Below are 23,029 nucleotides of genomic sequence, written 5' to 3'. Positions count from 1 at the left end.
AGGCCCACGGGGGGGGGCGTCGTGGAGGCCCACGGGGGGGGCGTTGTGGAAGGCCACGGGGGGCGTCGTGGAGGCCCACGGGGGGGGGCGTCGTGGAGGCCCACGGGGGGGGCGTCGTGGAAGGCCACGGGGGGCGTCGTTGAGGGCCACGGGGGGCGTCGTGGAGGGCCAAGGCGGGTGTGCAGTGTGTGCAGGCCCACGGCGGGCGTGCAGTGTGTGTAGGCCATTGTTCGACCGATCATGGTCTTCAGACTCAGGATGGGTAGTGGTCCACTGTAGGTCAGTTGGTAGCTCATGGTGCTTGCAACGCCAGGATAGTGGGTTCGATTCCCGAGACCACCCGCATGCATGACTACAAGTCGCTCTGGATAAATGTGACCTGTTTTAAAAACTAGGCATATGGCACTACTTCACAGGAGAGGCATTTTTTTATTTTTTATGAAAACGCATTCTTTTTTTCTCTAGAAATGCCTTCTGGAATATGTGAACTTTCATGTGCCTTAATAACAAACGTGTATGTCACCTGTAAATACGAATACAATTGTTAAATTATGAGCCTAGTTGGTTTAGCCAAGGAACCTTCCCACTAGCCATGATTGGCTGAGATAATGGATTGGCTGGGCATGCAGAGAGATGAGTTTCTGATTGGTCTACCATGTAGCATGCATCTGTCTATAATGTGTGGATAATCCTTCCTACCACAGCTTTTTTATTTAAGACATCATTAAGAACTGAAAAGGTTTTGCTACTGCTCTCAACATTGCTGCCCTGAAGTTGTGCTATCGACAAAGCTCAGGGGGAAAGATGTGATTGACTACTTTCTGGAGCATAATTGACTCTGAAAATCGTCATGGTCAGGAAATACTGTCCCCATCCATACAGCCAGCTGGGTTCTCAGTACATTACACAAACAGGAATAAGGAAATCTCTGGATATACTGTCCCATCCATACAGTCAGCTGGGTTCTCAGTACATCGCGCAGAGAGGAATAAAGAACTCCCCGGGAAGAAGAAAGGTGTTTGTTTCATGATTAACTACACATGGTGTGATTGTTTCAACGTACAGGAATTCAAGACCTTTTGTTCACCCAACCTAGAATAATTAACTCACAATCAAATGCCGACCGTATTACCTCCCAAGATAATTATTTTAGGTTCTAGCCACAGCCGTGTATATTCCCCTCAAGCAGATACCACAACGGCCCTCAAGGAACTACTCTGGACTTTGTGCAAACTGGAAACCAAATATCCTGAGGCCGCATTTATTGTAGCTGGGGATTTTAACAAAGAAAATTTGAGGAAAACTCTACCGAAGTTCTATCAACACATTGCCTGTAGTACTCGTGCATCAAAAACGCTCAACCATTGTTACTCTCCCTTCCGTGATGCCTACAAGGACCTCCCACCGCCTTCCCTTGAGCAAATCAGATCACGACTACATTCTGCTCCTCCTTTCCTATAGGCAGAAACTCAAACAGGAAGTACCCATGCTAAGGTCTATTCAACACTGGTCTGACCAATCGGAATCCATGCTTCAAGATTGTTTTGATCACACGGACTGGGAAATATTCCTGATTGCCTCCGAGAATAACATTGACGTATACAGTGACTGAGTTCATCAGGAAGTGTATAGGGGATGTTGTTCCCACTGTGACTATTAAAACCTACCCAAACCAAAAATAGTGGATAGATGGCAGCATATGCGCAAAACTGAAAGTGCAAACCACTGCATTTAACCACAGCAAGGTGACTGGGAATATGGCTGAATACAAACAGTACATTTATGTACCCTCTGTAAGGCATTGAAACAGGCAAAACATCAGTATAGAGACAAAGTGAAGTTGTTCAGACACGAGACGTATGTTGCAGGGACTCAAGAAAATCAAGGATTTCAAAAGGAAAACCAGCAGACACAGACATCTTGCTCCCGGACAAGCTAAACACCTTCTTTGCCTGCTTTGAGGATAACACAGTGCCACCAATGTGGCTCGTTCCCAAGGACTGCGGCCTCTCGTTCTCCGTGGCCAACATTTAAGATGGGTTAACCCTCACAAGGCTTCCGGCCCAGATGCCATCCCTAGGCGTATCCTCAGAGCATGCGCAGACCAGCTGGCTGGAGTGTTTACGGACATATTCAATCTCTCCCTATCCCAGTCTGTCGTCCCCACTTGCTTCAAGATGTCCACCATTGTTCCTGTACCCAAGAAAGCAAAGGTAACTGAACTAAATGACTATCGCCCCATAGCACTCACTTCTGTAATCATGAAGAGCTTTCAGGGGCTAATTAAGGATCATAATCAGCTCCACCTTACCTGACACCATAGACCCACTTCAATTTGCATACCGCCTCAATGGGTCCACAGACGATGCAATCGCCATCGCACTGCACACTGCCCTATCCCATCTGGACAAAAGGAATACCTATGTAAGAATGCTGTTCATTGACTACAGCTCAGCCTTCAACACCATAGTACCCTCCAAGCTCATCATTAAGCTTGAGGCCCTGGGTCTGAACCCCGCCCTGTGCAACTGGGTCCTGGAATTCCTGACGGGTCGACCGCAGGTGGTGAAGGTAGGAAACAACACCTCCACTGTTCTGATCTTCAACACAGGGGCCCCACAAGGGTCATGCTCAGCCCCCTCCTGATCTCCCTGTTCACTCATGACTGCGTGGCCACGCACGCCTCCAACTCAATCATCAAGTTTGAAAACACAACAAAAGCAGGCATGATTACCAATAATGAGGACAAAGCCTACAGGGAGGAGGTGAGGGCTCTGGTGGAGTTGTACCAGGATAATAACCTCACCCTAAGCGTCAACAAAATGAAGGAGCTGATTGTGGACTTCAGGAAACAGTAGAGGGAGCACGCCCTCATCCACTTCGACGGGACCGCAGTGGAGAAGGTGAAAAGCTTACAGTTCCTCGGCGTACCCATCACTGATGATCTGAGAGGCGCAACAGCACCTCTTCAAGCTCAGGAGGCTGAAGAATTTCAGCTTTGTACCTGAAACCCAGCAGAGAGATGCGGAAAGTCCAAAAAGAGAACCCAGAAAGAAGAAACCATTTCCATTGCTAGTTTAGCCTATTAACTTAGTAGGTTAACTTTAGCCACCTGCAGATTCAAGCGTGGTAGTATTGCCACATTCAGAACAAAAGGGGAAATTGGAAAAATACGAGGTCAAATCATGATGTCAGTGATCTTCAGGTCAGAAAGTCGGAGCTCTAGAAAGAGGACCGAGTTCGACTGTGAATTCCAAATTGGATGACCGTTCAAATGCATTTTTCCCCCAGTCGGAGCTCGTTTTTCCCCCAGTCGGAGCTCGTTCCCCCCCCCCCCCCCCAGAGTTGAACGCTCGGAAGTCAAGAGATTCCCGAGATCCCTGGTGTTTTGAACGTGGCATTAGAGTTGGGATTATGGTTCATATTTGTCTAAACAAATAGACTCCTCTATGCAAGCAACCATTTCACTGTGCCGATTACACCTGTATCCTGTGACAAATATACCCGGTGGGTTAGGCCGCCTTGTACGGGGCAGAACGACAGATTTGTATCTTGTCAGCTCGGGGATTCGATCTAGCAACCTTTCGGCTACTGGCTCTAACCACTAGGCTACCTGCCGCCCCAAGGCAGGCTAAGGAATAGATGAAGTTAATTTTTACGACTACGTTTTGCTACTACCTTCACCACTACACTGTGAATCCTTAAAGAGATGGGCGGGGCTAAGGCTTAAGAGGGTGTGAACGATGCTGAATGGGTGTAGACAAAGAAGAGCTCTCCAGTAGGTGTACCAAAGTGGAGTTACAAGTTAAATCAACTTTGAAAGCAGAATTAATTTCCCATTGTTCCTCACCCGAAGTGTATGATAGACCATTTTCTAGCTCGGAGTCTCTACTTTTATCCAATGTTAAAAACACTATTTCATATTACACAACAAAAGGAACCAATCCAGATGGTGGGACACAAAATAGCAATAATCATATTATAGGATATTCCTTACACAGGAGCAGGTCATGACCACAATGGCAAGGGATTCCATGATGCCGGCGGTTCCCACGATCCAGGTGAGACGCAGGAACAGGATGACCCCCAGGATGTTTTGGAGGCAGGGCAGGTACACCCCAATTAATGTGCCCAACGCGGGACTCTGTGGAGGGAAAGAGGAGAGTGAGAGGGAACAATGAGAGGGAGAGAAGGCAAGGGTGTCACACCCTGGTCTTAGTATTTTGTGTTTTCTTTCTTTATTTGGTCAGGCCAGGGTGTGACATGGGTTTATTTTGTGTTGCGTTTATGTATGTTTTTTTTTGTAGGTTTTGGGATTGTGGCTTAGTGGGGTTTTCTAGCATAGTCTATGGTTGCCTGAGGCGGTTCTCAATCAGAGGCAGGTGATTCTCGTTGTCTCTGATTGGGAACCGTATTTAGGCAGCCATATTCTTTGATTCGTGGGTGATTGTTCATGTCTCTGTGTGTGTTTGCACAAGATAGACTGTTTAGGTTTTCACGTTTAGTTTTTGTATTGTTCGTGTTTTTTCGTCTATTAAAGATGTATCGAACTAACCACGCTGCATTTTGGTCCGACTCTCTTTCAACGGAAGAAAACCGTAACAAAGGGGTCATTAGGTAGTAAGTTCCACTATATCAAATCATTCAACCCACAGACGACGTGATTGGGTTTCAAGGGTCAACCAGAAATGATTTCTTTCTTTATTCTTACCTTTATTTAACTAGGCAAGTCAGTTAATAACAAATTCTTATTTGTAAATTATAAACAGATTACATTTAAGATTTTGCCTTTCATTAGGTGTCATGACACATACAGAGCATTTGGAAACTATTCAGACCCCTTGACTTTTTCCATATTTTGCTGTCACAGCCTTATTCTAAAATTTATTAAATTGCCCCCCCCCTCCCCCTCCAATCTACACATAATACCCCATAATGACAAAGCAAAAACTTTTTATTTTTTAATTTTGGGAAATGTATATAAATTTTTTTTAAATATGACATTTCCATAAGTATTCAGACCCTTTACTCAGTACTTTGTTGAAGAACCTCTGGCAGCAGTTACAGCCTATGTATGATGCTACAAGATCGGCAAATACAGGTGTGCCAAGTTTCTCCCATTCTTCCCTAAAGATCCTCTAAAACTCTGTCAGGTTGGAAGAGGAGTGTTGCAGCACAGCTATATTCAGGTCTCTCCAGAGATGTTTGATCGGGTTCAAGTCCAGGCTCTGGCTGGGACATTCAGAGACTTGTCCTGAAGCCACTCCTGCGTTGTCTTGGCTGTGTGTTTAGGGTCGTTGTCCTGTTGGGAGGTTTTCATCAACAATCACTCTGTACTTTGATGCATTCATCTTTCCCTCAATCCTGACTAGTCTCCCAGTCCCTGCTGCTGAAAAACTTCTCCACAGCATGATGCTGCCACCACCATGCTTCACCGTAGGGATGGTGCCAGGTCTCCTCCAGACGTGATGCTTGGCATTCAGGCCAAAGAGTTCAATCTTGGTTTCATCAGACAAGAGAATCTAGTTTCTCATGGTCTGAGAGTTCTTTAGGTGCCTTTTGGTTTCCGTCTGGCCACTCTACCATAAAGGCCTGATTGGTGGAGTGTTGCAGAGATGGTTGTCCTTCTAGATGGTTCTCCCATTTCCACAGAGGAACTCTGTCAGAGTGACCATCGGGTTCTTGGTCACCTCCCTGACTAAGGCCCTTCTCCCCCTATTGCTCAGTTTGGAGTCTTGGTGGTTCCAAACTTCTTCCATTTAAGAATGGAGGCCACTGTGTTCTTGGGGACCTTCAATGCTGCAGAAATGTTTTAGTTCCCTTTCCCAGATCTGTGCCGCGACTCAATCCGGTCTCCTTCAACCTCATTGCTTGGTTTTGTCAACAGTGGACCCTTATATAGACAGGTGTGTGACTTTCCAAATCATGTCCAATCAATTGAATTTACCACAGGTGCACTCCAATCAAGTTGTAGAAACATCTTAAGGATGATCAAAGGAAACAGGATGTACCTGAGCTCAATTTCGAGTCACAGAGTAAATACTTTAAATTTGTAATACATTTGCATTTACATTTCAAAAAACCTGTTTGCGCTTTGTTATTATGGGGTATTGTGTGTAGATTGATGAGGATTTTTTTATTTATTTTTTACCTAGAACAGGATTAGAATAAAATAAACAAAATGTGGAAAAAGTGAAGGGGTCTGAATACTTTCTGAATGCACTGTATGTTGGTGTTCCCATCCGCCACCATGGTGTACCACCTAAATATCACATTGCTCAGAATGCTGGGCTAGCCAACATCCCACCCACTGCCTATTAGAACAAAACACACAAGGATACATTTTTTTTTGCAGAAAACGCTTTTACAAAAAAAGGGATTCATTAGTCATTATAGCTTGGGAACACAGGTTTCTTTTCTTGAACCATTAAACAACAGGCTTTCAGCATGCTTTTAGAGAAGGGCACTCGATATGTAATGCCATGACACAAATGACTGATGATTGGCTGAAAGAAAATGTATGATAATAAGACAGTGGGAGCTGTACTGTTAGATTTCAGTGCAACCTTTTGACATGATTGGACATTATGTGTTTTTGGCAAAACATGTGTGTTGTGGCTTTTCAACCTCTGCCATATCGTGAATTCAGAACTTTTGTCCATTAAATGTGGATGCTACCACGGTTACGGCTAATCCTGAATAGCGTTTCAAATCGGTGATGTCACTTGCCCTGAGACCTTGAAGTAGTAGTTCCCCCTTGCTCTGCAAAGGGCCGCGGCTTTTGTGGAGCGATGGGTAACAATGCTTCATGGGTGACTGTTGTTGATGTGTGCAGAGGGTCCCTGGTTCACGCCCGGGTATGGGCGAGGGGACGGTCTAAAGTTATACTGTTACACATGGATGGAAATACCCTCAAATTAAAGCTGACAGTTTGTACTTTAACCTCAAGGTAACTGTGTTGGAAAATGGACTTTTAGAATTAAATCTGAAGGGCAAGGCATCCCGAATCCACCACAGATACTCCAACAAACGCACAGTGAAGCAAAGAGGCCCACCCTGTACCGTGATGGACCCTTCAAGACATTTGATCACAGGCATAACCCTCACATGTACATTCCATCAAAAGGGCTCAAAAAGGAGGCACCACAATTGTAAAAAATTGTCCCAATAGAGTACCATCCCCTATTTGTCCAAAGTGGTAGCTACCTTTTTGACCATCTCTCAATCTAAACCCAAAGGAAAGTCCCACTGATTGTGGTCTGAGAGGGGAGGACAGGAAAGAGGTGTCAACTTTTCTCCCTTTGAGCCATCCTTAGCACTCTGAGACCAATGTCATTGGCATGGGAAAGGGTTTGTGGTTACAATGGAATTGCCGCAACACTTGGAAAACAATGTTGGACGGTGGGTATTTCCTTTAGATTTTAAGCAACCAACTGGGGTAGGACAACAACAACTTAATAAAAAGGTTTCTCCAGGCTGGAACTGTGGGAAAAGAGGTATAAAGGACAGGGTTGTATGCCAGACACATGTAAGAGAATGAGGCCTTCTGTTCTTCAAAAAAGGACAGTACCTGATTAACAGCATCAGATAAAGCAACTGAACAGCAAATAAATTCAGCCCAGTAGAAAAAAAGATTGTTTGAATGATTAGCAATCATGCTTTCATCCCAAGGACCACACAGGTCCCTTCAACTATCACACTGACTCAAGAGGAGGTACCCTGCTTGGCTTATTGCACAACACCCAGACCAACACCTGGCACTCTCTCCCATGTCGAACTCTGGTGGAGTACTAATACAGATACATTTCAGACACAGACCTGCATTCACTTCTTGCTGTGGCGGTGGCTTTGGGGGAGGGCGTGGTGGTGGTGGCGGTGGCTTTGGGGGAGGGCGTGGTGGTGGTGGCGGTGGCTTTGGGGGAGGGCGTGGTGGTGGTGGCGGTGGCTTTGGGGGAGGGCGTGGTGGTGGTGGCTTTGGGGGAGGGCGTGGTGGTGGTGGCGGTGGCTTTAGGGGAGGGCGTGGTGGTGGTGGCGGTGGCTTTGTGGGAGGGCGTGGTGGTGGTGGCGGTCGGCTTTGGGCGAGGGCGTGGTTGCGGTGGCTTTGGGGGAGGGCGTGGTGGTGGTGGCGGCTTTAAGGGAGGGTGTGGTGGCTTTAGGGGAGGGCGTGGTGGCTTTTGGGGAGGGCGTGGTGGTGGCTTTTGGGGAGGGCGTGGTGGCTTTAGGGGAGGGCGTGGTGGTGGCTTTTGGGGAGGGCGTGGTGGTGGCTTTTGGGGAGGGCGTGGTGGTGGCTTTTGGGGAGGGCGTGGTGGTGGCTTTAGGGGAGGGGCGTGGTGGTGGCTTTAGGGGAGGGCGTGGTGGTGGCTTTAGGGGAGGGCGTGGTGGTGGTGGCTTTAGGGGAGGGCGTGGTGGCTTTAGGGGAGGGCGTGGTGGCTTTAGGGGAGGACGTGGTGGCTTTAGGGGAGGGCGTGGTGGCTTTAGGGGAGGGCGTGGTGGTGGCGGTGGCTTTGGGGGAGGGCGTGGTGGTGGCTTTTGGGGAGGGCGTGGTGGCTTTAGGGGAGGGCGTGGTGGCTTTAGGGGAGGGCGTGGTGGTGGCTTTTGGGGAGGGCGTGGTGGTGGCTTTAGGGGAGGGCGTGGTGGTGGCTTTAGGGGAGGGCGTGGTGGTGGCTTTTGGGGAGGGCGTGGTGGCTTTAGGGGAGGGCGTGGTGGTGGCTTTTGGGGAGGGCGTGGTGGTGGCTTTTGGGGAGGGCGTGGTGGTGGCTTTAGGGGAGGGCGTGGTGGTGGTGGCTTTAGGGGAGGGCGTGGTGGTGGTGGCTTTAGGGGAGGGCGTGGTGGCTTTAGGGGAGGGCGTGGTGGCTTTAGGGGAGGACGTGGTGGCTTTAGGGGAGGACGTGGTGGCTTTAGGGGAGGACGTGGTGGCTTTAGGGGAGGACGTGGTGGCTTTAGGGGAGGACGTGGTGGCTTTAGGGGAGGGCGTGGTGGCTTTAGGGGAGGGCGTGGTGGTGGCGGTGGCTTTGGGGGAGGGCGTGGTGGTGGCGGTGGCTTTAGGGGAGGGCGTGGTGGCTTTAGGGGAGGGCGTGGTGGCTTTAGGGGAGGGTGTGGTGGTGGCTTTAGGGGAGGGCGTGGTGGTGGCTTTAGGCTTTAGGGGAGGGTGTGGTGGTGGCTTTAGGCTTTAGGGGAGGGTGTGGTGGTGGCTTTAGGCTTTAGGGGATGGTGTGGTGGTGGCTTTAGGCTTTAGGGGAGGGCGTGGTGGTGGCTTTAGGCTTTAGGGGAGGGCGTGGTGGTGGCTTTAGGCTTTAGGGGAGGGCGTGGTGGTGGCTTTAGGGGAGGGCGTGGTGGTGGCTTTAGGGGAGGGCGTGGTGGTGGCTTTAGGGGAGGGCGTGGTGGTGGCTTTAGGGGAGGGCGTGGTGGTGGCTTTAGGGGAGGGCGTGGTGGTGGCTTTAGGGGAGGGCGTGGTGGTGGCTTTAGGGGAGGGCGTGGTGGTGGCTTTAGGCTTTAGGGGAGGGTGTGGTGGTGGCTTTAGGGGAGGGTGTGGTGGTGGCTTTAGGCTTTAGGGGAGGGCGTGGTGGTGGCTTAGGCTTTAGGGGAGGGCGTGGTGGTGGCTTTAGGCTTAGGGGAGGGCGTGGTGGTGGCTTTAGGCTTTAGGGGAGGGCGTGGTGGTGGCTTTAGGCTTTAGGGGAGGGCGTGGTGGTGGCTTTAGGCTTTAGGGGAGGGCGTGGTGGTGGCTTTAGGCTTTAGGGGAGGGCGTGGTGGTGGCTTTAGGCTTTAGGGGAGGGCGTGGTGGTGGCTTTAGGCTTTAGGGGAGGGCGTGGTGGTGGCTTTAGGGGAGGGCGTTGTGGTGGAACGTTTTCTCTGGTCAAAGACCCTGTTCTGGAATTATTTATTCAGAACTTTTTTTTTTTAAAGGCACCATTAATCAACAGTAAATATGTATGATGGGATACACTAACCAAGTGAAGACATTTTAAAACCTGGAAACAATGATATGTCCTAAATACTGACAGTCTAAACAAAGCCGTTTCCTCCAGTCTTGAGAACACCCACACGTTGAGAGGATTACATTTGCCTTGTCATTATCACCAATATCAGACAGTAGGAGTCTGTTGTGCTTAGAAGTGGCTTGTGTCACTAAAAGTATATCTGGAATTGAAAAACGTTATTGTCCACACACTGTGGAGACAACAGGCTCACCTTGACTGGTTTCTTACTCCTGGCTGGCCCCTCCTCATCGTCTGCCTCCTCGTGCTCTTTGACCCCCTGAGTGAGGTTGGTGTAGTTGGCCAACTTGTTGAGCAGCGAGGACACCATGGGGTTGCTGTCCATCTCTTCCTGTAAAAAAAATAACAAATTTAAAAAACATAACACAAAAAGTATCATAACACATCTTGGATGCTGTCTACAGGTCAGACAAATAACCCGATAACCATAACACATCTTGGATGCTGTCTACAGGTCAGACAAATAACCTGATAACCATAACACATCTTGGATGCTGTCTACAGGTCAGACAAATAACCTGATAACCATAACACATCTTGGATGCTGTCTACAGGTCAGACAAATAACCCGATAACCATAACACATCTTGGATGCTGTCTACAGGTCAGACAAATAACCCGATAACCATAACACATCTTGGATGCTGTCTACAGGTCAGACAAATAACCCGATAACCATAACACATCTTGGATGCTGTCTACAGGTCAGACAAATAACCCGATAACCATAACACATCTTGGATGCTGTCTACAGGTCAGACAAATAACCCGATAACCATAACACATCTTGGATGCTGTCTACAGGTCAGACAAATAACCCGATAACCATAACACATCTTGGATGCTGTCTACAGGTCAGACAAATAACCCGATAACCATAACACATCTTGGATGCTGTCTACAGGTCAGACAAATAACCCGATAACCATAACACATCTTGGATGCTGTCTACAGGTCAGACAAATAACCCGATAACCATAACACATCTTGGATGCTGTCTACAGGTCAGACAAATAACCCGATAACCATAACACATCTTGGATGCTGTCTACAGGTCAGACAAATAACCCGATAACCATAACACATCTTGGATGCTGTCTACAGGTCAGACAAATAACCCGATAACCATAACACATCTTGGATGCTGTCTACAGGTCAGACAAATAACCCGATAACCATAACACATCTTGGATGCTGTCTACAGGTCAGACAAATAACCCGATAACCATAACACATCTTGGATGCTGTCTACAGGTCAGACAAATAACCCGATAACCATAACACATCTTGGATGCTGTCTACAGGTCAGACAAATAACCCGATAACCATAACACATCTTGGATGCTGTCTACAGGTCAGACAAATAACCCGATAACCATAACACATCTTGGATGCTGTCTACAGGTCAGACAAATAACCTGATAACCATAACACATCTTGGATGCTGTCTACAGGTCAGACAAATAACCCGATAACCATAACACATCTTGGATGCTGTCTACAGGTCAGACAAATAACCCGATAACCATAACACATCTTGGATGCTGTCTACAGGTCAGACAAATAACCCGATAACCATAACACATCTTGGATGCTGTCAACAGGTCAGACAAATAACCCGATAACCATAACACATCTTGGATGCTGTCTACAGGTCAGACAAATAACCCGATAACCATAACACATCTTGGATGCTGTCTACAGGTCAGACAAATAACCCGATAACCGGAGTGGTGGGTGAAACCATCAAGAGGAATTTCAAAATTGTACACAAATCAAAGTAGATTGGAATAGTTTTGCTGAAGTGAATTATAGTAGAGAAGTAGAAATGGATTTCCCAGTAGAAGGGATCACTAGCACAGAGGTTAGTTAGGGCAGCCAAATGGCATTAGACAGTAGAAATGGATTTCCATTATTCATTCGGTATAAGGGATCACTAGCACAGAGAGGTCAGAGGGCAGACAAATGGCATTAGACAGTGACAAGTGGATGAGTATAAAAGAGGGAAAGCCCCTTTCTTCACTTTTAACATTGAATCCCAGGTCAAACGCCTATGTCAAAGGTCATTATTGGATGTTGACAGTTACCTCGAAGAGGGCCATGTTCTTCCCATCATATAGATTCCCTTTGTCATGGTCTGTGTTGTTAATGAAGGGACTGCTTTCCTTTGGCATGCCATCGCCTGTGGAAGCAAAAGAGACAGTTTTTGAGAAAACAAACCTCCATTGCAGTCATTGAAGTGACTGTTCGGCTGATGGAAGTAAATGGATGAGAGTAGATTAAAGGTTGCAAGATCGAATCCCAAAGCTAACAAGGTAAAACAAAAAATGTTGTTCTGCCCCTGAACAAGGCAGTTAACCCACTGTTGAAAATAAGAATTTGTTCTTAACTGACTTGCCTAGTTAAATAAAAGGTCAAATTAAAAATTAAAAAGATTAACTGAGAGGTGAACCTTAAAATCAGAAGAAAATATGGCAAAAGCTAAAACCAACCAGTTTTTTTAAAAGACAACTCAACTACTCCAACTGTCCCTTCAATGAGTTTCAGGTCATCCCCTGAGTCGTTCTCTACTGGGACATGAAGGACCATCACGGTGATGGATGTCTATACTCTGGTGGGAATTGTTCATTGATCCAGCTATTAAAACTTGCAACGGAGTAAAACAAACATCCCCCTCACGGTTTGATATGGTTCAAAAACATCTCGTATGTCATTTCCATTGATATCCATTGAGTCGCAGGCTATAAATAGACGGAGTAAAACAAACATCCCCCTCACGGTTTGATATGGTTCAAAAACATCTCGTATGTCATTTCCATTGATATCCATTGGGTCGCAGGCTATAAATAGACGGAGTAAAACAAACATCCCCCTCACGGTTTGATATGGTTCAAAAACATCTCGTATGTCATTTCCATTGATATCCATTGGGTCGCAGGCTATAAATAGACGGAGTAAAACAAACATCCCCCTCACGGTTTGATATGGTTCAAAAACATCTCGTATGTCATTTCCATTGATATCCATTGGGTCGCAGGCTATAAATAGACGGAGTAAAACAAACATCCCCCTCACGGTTTGATATGGTTCAAAAACATCTCGTATGTCATTTCCATTGATATCCATTGGGTCGCAGGCTATAAATAGACGGAGTAAAACAAACATCCCCCTCACGGTTTGATATGGTTCAAAAACATCTCGTATGTCATTTCCATTGATATCCATTGGGTCGCAGGGTATAAATAGACTAGCCTCGACTAATGCTTAAAACCCAGAAGAAAAAGAGAATGTCAATCAAATACTATAACTGCCACTGCTACAGAGGGCAGTAGTGCTGGAAAGTGGAGATTATTCCTACTGAGCTGCTGTAGTCTCTCATTTCAAACCTGCTGTGTTTTAGTGTTAGCGTCAGTCTGGCTAGCCGATTGTATCAACAGAGAGGAAACTACAGACAAAGACAGGGAATGAAGACTAAACAAAACAAGGGGAATTGAGTTTGTTTGGTCTGTGTTAAAAACAGCAACCCGGCTTTAAAGCAAACTTTTTTATAACAATCAAAGAAAATGAGAGGCAACTGTAGCAAATGACTCAAGCTTATGATTCTCCTCCAGTATTTATGCTGCAATAGTTTGTGTCAGGGGGCTAGGGTCAGTCTGTTATATCTGGAGTATTTCTCCTGTCTTATCCGGTCCTGTGTGAATTTAAGTATGGTCCCTATAATTCTCTCCTTCCCGGGGAACCTGAGCCCTAGGACCATGCTTCAGTACGACCTGGCCTGATGACTCCTTGCTGTCCCCAATCCACCTGGTCGTGCTGCTGCTCCAGTTTCAACTGTTCTGCCTGCGGCTATGGAACCTTGACCTGTTCACCGGACGTACTACCTGTCCCAGACCTGCTGTTTTTGACTCTTGCGCGCCTGCTGTCTCTAACTCTGAATGCTCAGCTATGAAATGCCCACTGACATTTACTCCTGAGGTGCTGACCTGTTACACCCTCGACAACCACTGTGATTATTATTATATGACCCTGCTGGTCATCTATGAACGTTTGAACATCTTGGCCACGTTCTGTTATAATCTCAACCCGGCACAGCCAGAAGAGGACTGGCAACCCCTCAGAGCCTGGTTCCTCTCTAGGTTTCTTGATAGGTTCCTGCCTTTCTAGGGAGTTTTTCCTGGCCACTGTGCTTCTACATCTGCTTTTGTGATATCGGCTGATGTAAAACGGGCTTTAATAAATACAGTGGAAAGAAAAGTAGGTGAACCCTTATCTGAATTTCTGCATAAATTGGTCATAAAATTAGATGTGATATTCATCTTAATCACAACAGCAGGCAAACAGTCTGCTCAAACTAATAACACACAAATTATTGTATTTATTTTGTCTATATTGAATACATCATTTAAACATTCACAGTGTAGGTTGGAAAAGTATGTGAACCCCCTAGGCTAATGATTGGAGTCAGGAGTCAGCTACCCTGGAGTACAATCATTGAGACGAGATTGGGGATGTTGGTTAGAGCTGCCCTGGCGCAAAAAAGAAAAACCTCACAAAATTTGAGTTTGCTATTCACAAGAAGCATTGCCTGATGTGAACCATGCCTCAAACAAAAGAGATCTCAGAAGACCCAAGATTAAGAATTGCTGACTTGCATAAATCTGGAAAGTGTTACCAAATTATCTCTAAAAGCCTTGATCAGTCCACAGTAAGACACATTGTCTATAAATGGAGAAAGTTCAGCACGTTTGCCAACATCTCTGTTGACGAGTCTACGATACGCAAAACACTAAACAAGAATATTCATGGGACACCACGGAAGAAGACACTGCTGTCCAAAAAAAAAACATTGCTGCACGTCTGAAGTTTGCAAAAAAGCATCTGGATGTTCCACAGCGCTACTGGAAAAATACTCTGTGAACAGATTAAACAAATGTTGAGTTGTTTGGAAGGAACACACAACATTATGTGTGGAGAAAAAAAGGCACAACACACCAACGTCAAAACCTCATCCCAACTGTAAAGTACTGTGACGGGGGAGTCATGGTTTGGAGCTGCTTTTCTGCCTCAGGGCCTGGACAGCTTGCTATAGTCGACGGAAAAATGAATTGCCAATTTTATCAAGAAATTTTGCAGGAGAATGTAAGGCTACCTGTCCACCAATTGAAGCTCAACAGAAGTTGGGTGATGCAACAGGACAACGACCCAAAACACAGAAGTACATTTTTTTAATTTTTAAATGGCTTCAACAGAAGAAAATACATATTCTGGAGTGTCCCAGTCAGAGTCCTGACCTCAACCTGAGTGTCCCAGTCAGAGTCCTGACCTCAACCTGAGTGGCCCAGTCAGAGTCCTGACCTCAACCTGAGTGGCCCAGTCAGAGTCCTGACCTCAACCTGAGTGGCCCAGTCAGAGTCCTGACCTCAACCTGAGTGGCCCAGTCAGAGTCCTGACCTCAACCTGAGTGGCCCAGTCAGAGTCCTGACCTCAACCTGAGTGGCCCAGTCAGAGTCCTGACCTCAACCTGAGTGGCCCAGTCAGAGTCCTGACCTCAACCTGAGTGGCCCAGTCAGAGTCCTGACCTCAACCTGAGTGGCCCAGTCAGAGTCCTGACCTCAACCTGAGTGGCCCAGTCAGAGTCCTGACCTCAACCTGAGTGGCCCAGTCAGAGTCCTGACCTCAACCTGAGTGGCCCAGTCAGAGTCCTGACCTCAACCTGAGTGGCCCAGTCAGAGTCCTGACCTCAACCTGAGTGGCCCAGTCAGAGTCCTGACCTCAACCTGAGTGGCCCAGTCAGAGTCCTGACCTCAACCTGAGTGGCCCAGTCAGAGTCCTGACCTCAACCTGAGTGGCCCAGTCAGAGTCCTGACCTCAACCTGAGTGGCCCAGTCAGAGTCCTGACCTCAACCTGAGTGGCCCAGTCAGAGTCCTGACCTCAACCTGAGTGGCCCAGTCAGAGTCCTGACCTCAACCTGAGTGGCCCAGTCAGAGTCCTGACCTCAACCTGAGTGGCCCAGTCAGAGTCCTGACCTCAACCTGAGTGGCCCAGTCAGAGTCCTGACCTCAACCTGAGTGGCCCAGTCAGAGTCCTGACCTCAACCTGAGTGGCCCAGTCAGAGTCCTGACCTCAACCTGAGTGGCCCAGTCAGAGTCCTGACCTCAACCTGAGTGGCCCAGTCAGAGTCCTGACCTCAACCTGAGTGGCCCAGTCAGAGTCCTGACCTCAACCTGAGTGGCCCAGTCAGAGTCCTGACCTCAACCTGAGTGGCCCAGTCAGAGTCCTGACCTCAACCTGAGTGTCCCAGTCAGAGTCCTGACCTCAACCTGAGTGTCCCAGTCAGAGTCCTGACCTCAACCTGAGTGGCCCAGTCAGAGTCCTGACCTCAACCTGAGTGGCCCAGTCAGAGTCCTGACCTCAACCTGAGTGGCCCAGTCAGAGTCCTGACCTCAACCTGAGTGGCCCAGTCAGAGTCCTGACCTCAACCTGAGTGGCCCAGTCAGAGTCCTGACCTCAACCTGAGTGGCCCAGTCAGAGTCCTGACCTCAACCTGAGTGGCCCAGTCAGAGTCCTGACCTCAACCTGAGTGGCCCAGTCAGAGTCCTGACCTCAACCTGAGTGGCCCAGTCAGAGTCCTGACCTCAACCTGAGTGGCCCAGTCAGAGTCCTGACCTCAACCTGAGTGGCCCAGTCAGAGTCCTGACCTCAACCTGAGTGGCCCAGTCAGAGTCCTGACCTCAACCTGAGTGGCCCAGTCAGAGTCCTGACCTCAACCTGAGTGGCCCAGTCAGAGTCCTGACCTCAACCTGAGTGGCCCAGTCAGAGTCCTGACCTCAACCTGAGTGGCCCAGTCAGAGTCCTGACCTCAACCTGAGTGGCCCAGTCAGAGTCCTGACCTCAACCTGAGTGGCCCAGTCAGAGTCCTGACCTCAACCTGAGTGGCCCAGTCAGAGTCCTGACCTCAACCCGTTGAGATGCTGTGGCGTGACCGCAAGAGAGCGGTTAACACCAGACATCCCAAGAATATGAACTGAAACAGTTTTGTAAAGAGGAATGGTCCAAAATCCTTCATTACCGTTGCGCAGGTCTGATCCGCAACTACAGAAAATGTTTGGTTGAGTATTAAATCCAAGGGTTCACATACTTTTCCCACCCTGCACTGTGAACATTTACATGGTGTGTTCAATAAAGACATGAAAACTTAATTGTTGGTGTGTTAGTAGTTTAAGCAGACTGTGTTTGTCTATTGTTGTGACTTAGATGAAGATCAGATAAAATGTTATGACCAATTTATGCAGGACTCCAGGTTCATATACTTTATCTTGCCACTACACATTTGATTGATTAATGCTAAATAACATTTCCTCAGAAATTGTTAATCATTTGCTTTAGGTCACTTAATATTTTTGCAATACAATGCTCTACATTGTTCGCCAGGCAAAAATTAAATATCTTAAATATGCAGGCATAATTCATCCCATATCTTGAATCTAAAAAAGGAGGAAGTCCTGAAAATGCTACCTTAGCTAATGATAATGCAGTTTCCAGAGACTAATAGTGGAACCTTTCCTCTTGTGAGGGCTCATATCAGCACACTGGAAGGTGGCGTAAGTCATGTGTCTGACCACAACATTCTAGCACCAAACTGTGAGCCGAGTCGGCACTTCATCGGCATTCTGCAAAACAAATGTTTTGAGTAAACGGAGAAGTAGACAGCCTCTAACATAGTCTACGTATAGCACTACCGAGATACAATGTGAGAGTCTCTCCTGTTTCAACACACCCGGTAACCAGAGTGTCTCCTGTTTCAACACACCCGGTAACCAGAGTGTCTCCTGTTTCAACACACCCGGTAACCAGAGTGTCTCCTGTTTCAACACACCCGGTAACCAGAGTGTCTCCTGTTTCAACACACCCGGTGACCAGAGTGTCTCCTGTTTCAACACACCCGGTAACCAGAGTGTCTCCTGTTTCAACACACCCGGTAACCAGAGTGTCTCCTGTTTCAACACACCCGGTAACCAGAGTGTCTCCTGTTTCAACACACCCGGTAACCAGAGTGTCTCTTGTTTCAACACACCCGGTAACCAGAGTGTCTCCTGTTTCCACACACCCGGTAACCAGAGTGTCTCCTGTTTCAACACACCCGGTAACCAGAGTGTCTCCTGTTTCAACACACCCGGTAACCAGAGTGTCTCCTGTTTCCACACACCCGGTAACCAGTGTCTCCTGTTTCCACACACCCGGTAACCAGTGTCTCCTGTTTCAACACACCCGGTAACCAGAGTGTCTCCTGTTTCCACACACCCGGTAACCAGAGTGTTTCCTGTTTCCACACACCCGGTAACCAGAGTGTCTCCTGTTTCAACACACCCGGTAACCAGAGTGTCTCCTATCCCCACCCATTGAAGTGATTATACAAGTCAGCCAAATCCATTCATTCATATGGATTCTGGTGGAATGTGACATTTGACTGCTGTGTAACTTTTGCTGCTTGATCCTGCTGCTGGGAATAAAAGGCTTGCAGCCCTGTGGTAATCGTATAGAGAGTCAGAACGTCCTTGGGTTACACGCAGAGCAAAGAGCAGAGAGCTTATGGTGAATGAATTGATAGTGTGTGTGGGGAAGGGATAACATAAATATAGGGAATGTGAGTAAATATGTGGCGAGGCAAGGGGTAGCAACTCCACGTCTGAAACAGTCTGAAACAGTACACGCTACAGGTAATCGTTGGCTTTAATGACGCTAAATCCCAACGTCATCAAATCCCCTTTGAACCAAGGTTTAATTCCTGTGTGCTGGGTCTAGTCTTAGTGCGGTGCTGAAGTAATTGCAGCATTACCATGTGTGTAAGTGGAACATAGTGTAAGGATGATCCAACAGAATTCATTGGTCTGGATTCCTTTTCAACTGGAGACAATATTTATGGCACCAATAGCAGGTAATCCTACGATCTATGGAAAGTGAAAGTACGAAATTGCATTGACCTATTGCTGAGAGACAATTACATATTTATTATTCAAGCCAATGTTTCAGGTCAACAATCCAATTCTCAGGTTTCCCAGAGCCATAAATGTACTGCAGCTGCGATCTATGCCAATGAAGCTGCAGAATCCCTGGATCATGCCCTATCATCCGACAACACAGCAGGTGAAGAGAGCCAAAGTCTACCAAATGAGCATCAACACCTCCTCACACTGATCTCTGTCACTCACAGGATGGATCCATGTGCTAACCAGAGACATGTTGTTATGCAAGGAGCTGAAAAGGCCACGGGAGCATCGCTCAGATGACAATGAGATTGAACATTCGTTAGCGTGGTACTCTCAATGGGTCTAAAAGGGGGAGGAGGTTAGTGTGTCTAGCCTTCACAGTAAATAAAAAGTGTGTGGGTGTGTATGCGCGTGTATTTGAGAGTGAACGAATGTGTGTGTATTGCAACATGCCCGAGTGTGTGTACATGTGTGAAGGAGGGGGGGGGGGGGGGGGGGGGGGGTCGAGGGAGCACTACGGGAAAAGTCTCTGGAGACATGGTCCAGTTTCATATTGGCTAGCCGACCACGGCCAAGATGGTGACCTACTTTACAGACATGTGGGCGAGTCATTGCTGCCGTCATAGGTGCCTTTTCATCCCTTTTCAAGGTAGGCAGCTACTCCGGGCCAGACAATGGACCTCTTCAAATTAGATAACTAGCTGGAGAGAGAGAGAGGGTGGGTGAGCATCAGAGTGGGTGAGAAGGCCAGAGAGAGCACGAGAGAGACAAAAACACACACCGTTCTGAAAGGGTGCGAAAAGAGTCCGCTGCTGATTGGGCTGACAGTCGTTATTCTCTGCAGCGACGTTGCGTGTTGCTAAACCCCAACTTGTTTTGCCTAAACCCATCTTGTTTTGCCTAAACCCAACTTGTTTTGCCTAAACCCAACTTGTTTTGCCTAAACCCAACTTGTTTTGCCTAAACCCAACTTGTTTTGCCTAAACCCAACTTGTTTTGCCTAAACCCAACTTGTTTTGCCTAAACCCAACTTGTTTTGCCTAACCCCGAACTTGTTTTGCCTAACCCCGAACTTGTTTTGCCTAACCCCGAACTTGTTTTTCCTAACCCCAACTTGTTTTGCCTAACCCCAACTTGTTTTGCCTAACCCCGAACTTGTTTTTCCTAACCCCGAACTTGTTTTTCCTAAACCCAACTTGTTTTGCCTAAACCCAACTTGTTTTTCCTAAACCCAACTTGTTTTGCCTAAACCCAACTTGTTTTGCCTAACCCCAACTTGTTTTGCCTAACCCCAACTTGTTTTTCCTAAACCCAACTTGTTTTGCCTAACCCCAACTTGTTTTGCCTAACCCCAACTTGTTTTTCCTAAACCCAACTTGTTTTGCCTAAACCCAACTTGTTTTGCCTAAACCCATCTTGTTTTGCCTAAACCCATCTTGTTTTGCCTAAACCCATCTTGTTTTGCCTAAACCCATCTTGTTTTGCCTAAACCCATCTTGTTTTGCCTAAACCCATCTTGTTTTGCCTCGGCCGGCTGCTCAAGAAGAATACCCAAATTCTTGTCATTCTTCCCTAAATCTGTACACAACAAACATTCACACTGACCCAGGTCAGCTCTGATAGAAGATACGGGAACCACGCGGTGCCATTTTCAGTGTGTTCTCTTGGTCTCCGACTGTATAGTTTCATTGATGCTTCTCTACGTCATAGTATAAAGGTCAAAACAACCCCAGAGAATCGCCATGTACTAAACAAGCCGTGGGCTGTTAAATGGTTGAGTATCTTCCTCATCGTAATGTAAGATTCTGACATAGAGCCCTCTCTCTCTCTCTCTGTGTGTGTGTGTGTACTGAGAAAGACCCAACAGTTAGGCCTATCCCAGTCAAAACTCTCATTAGTGAAGCAGACATCTTACTGATGCTGTGGATGCAGGCATACAACCAATGCTCCCTTACCTAAACTTCCATTCTAAACAGCCCCTCAGAAACAATAGGATAACCATCAGTATCAGGCAACAGCAAACCACTGTCCACAAAATAAACCAACCCAGCTTCACCCAAATCATTAGGCAGCAACAAAGGAACGTATTCCCCAGTAAGGCAACAGTGCTTTAAAGTCAAAGGTGAATTGACGCAGTTTAATTTAACTAAAATCATGTTATTTGTCACATGCTTTGTAAACAACAGGTGTAAAGAGTGAAATGCTATCTTAAGGGCCCATCCCATCAATACAGAGAGAACAATAATGAGAAATGATATAAAAATGACAAATAACACATGGAATAAATACAAAATGAGTAACGATAACTTGGGTACATACACATACCAGTACCGAGTCGATGTGCAGGGGTACGAGGTAACTACCAGTCATAAGTTTGGACACACCTACTCATTCCAGGGTGTTTCTTTATTTTTACTATGTTCTACATTGTAGAATAATAGTGAAGACATCAAAACTATGAACATACTATGAACACACTTGGCATTCTCTCAACCAGCTTCACCTGGAATGCTTTTCCAGCATTCTTGAAAAAGTACCCACATATGCTGACCCCTTGTTGGCTGCTTTTCCTTCACTCTGCGGCCCAACTCATCCCAAACCATCTCATTTGGGTTAAGGCCGGGTGATTGTGGAGGCCAGGTCATCTGATGCAGCACTCCATCACTCTCCTTCTTGGTCAAATAGCCCTTACACCGCCTGGAGGTGTGTTGGGTCATTGTCCTGTTGAAAAACAAATGATAGTCCCACTAAGCACAAACCTGATGGCACGGCATATCACTGCAGAATGCTGTGGTAGCCATGCTGGTTAAGTGTGCCTTGAATTCTAAATAAAATCAGTGTCACCAGCAAAGCACCCCTACACCATCATACCTCCTCCTCCATGCTTCACGGTGGGAACCACACATGTGGAGATGATCTGTTCACATACTCTGTGTCTCAAAAAATACACAGCGGTTGAAACCAAAAATTTAAAAAATTGGACTCAGACCAAAGGACAGAAGGTTGCAAGTTCAAATCCCCGAGCTGACAAGGTACAAATCTGTTGTTCTGCCCCTGAACAGGCATCTTAACCCACTGTTCCTAGGCCGTCATTGAAAATAAGAATTTGTTCTTAACTGACTTGCCTGGTTAAATAAAGGTAAAAAATAAAAATACTATTTAAAAAGTGGACACACGGAAGCCACTCCTCAGTAAGAAGCACATGACAGCCCACCTAGAGTTGGCCAAAAGGCACCTAAAGACTCTCAGACCATGAGATAAAAGATTCTCTCGTCTGATGAAACCAAGATTGAACTCTTTGGCCTGAATGCCAAGTGTCACGTCTGGAAGAAACCTGGCACCATCCCTATTGTGAAGCATGGTGGTGGCAGCATCATTCTGTGGGGATACTTTTCAAAGGCAGGGACTGGGAGACTAGTCAGGAACGAGAGAAAGATGAACAGAGCAAAATATAGAGAGATCCTTGATGAAACCTGGTCCAGAGTGCTCAGGACCTCAGACTGGGGCGAAGGTTCATGTTCCAACAGGACAACGACCCTAAACACACAGCCAAACCAACACAGGTTTGGCTTCGGAAACAAGTCTCTGAATGTCCTTGAGTGGCCCAGCCAGCGCCCAGACTCTCTGGAGAGACCTGAAAACAGCTGTGCAGCGACGCTCCCCATCCCACCTGACAGAGGTTGAGAGGATTGGAGAAACTCCCCAAATACAGGTGTGCCAAGCTTGTAGAGTCATACCCAAGAAGACTCAAAGCTATAATCGCTGCCACAGTTTCTTCAACAAAGTACAGAGTAAAAAATAAAACCCTTTTTTTTGCTTTGTCATTAAGGTGTATGGTGTGTAGTTTGATGAGGGGAAGAAACCTCTACTGTGCATTTGGGAAGTTAAGGACAAAGTGACGAGGCAACAGGATAGATAAACAGTACCAGAGGTGTATGTGAGGAGTCAAAAACGTGAGGGCAAAAAGGTTCATGCATACAGTTAAATAGTTAACTAATTCCTACCCAGACAAACTATTTAGCAGTCTTCTGGTTAGAAACTGTTCA

General features: G+C 46.9%; 1 protein-coding gene across 6 annotated transcripts in view; it reads right to left on the bottom strand.

Moving 5' to 3' along the window:
• The window catches only part of LOC109909613 (solute carrier family 12 member 7), a 103,363-nt gene that overhangs the window by 39,335 nt on the left and 40,999 nt on the right, over positions 1-23,029 (bottom strand). For all 6 annotated transcript variants that reach the window (XM_031796845.1, XM_031796846.1, XM_031796849.1 and 3 more), the window contains exons 2-4: positions 12,083-12,177; positions 10,189-10,326; positions 3,998-4,144 (exon numbers count right to left, since the gene is read on the bottom strand). In XM_031796845.1, coding sequence (XP_031652705.1) covers positions 3,998-4,144; positions 10,189-10,326; positions 12,083-12,177 — 380 coding nt within the window. The remainder of the gene's footprint in view (positions 1-3,997; positions 4,145-10,188; positions 10,327-12,082; positions 12,178-23,029) is intronic.

The sequence above is a fragment of the Oncorhynchus kisutch genome, linkage group LG18 (assembly GCF_002021735.2).
Source record: "Oncorhynchus kisutch isolate 150728-3 linkage group LG18, Okis_V2, whole genome shotgun sequence".
In the NCBI taxonomy this organism is placed as follows: domain Eukaryota; kingdom Metazoa; phylum Chordata; class Actinopteri; order Salmoniformes; family Salmonidae; genus Oncorhynchus; species Oncorhynchus kisutch.
This window is presented reverse-complemented; position numbering and strand designations above follow the sequence as displayed.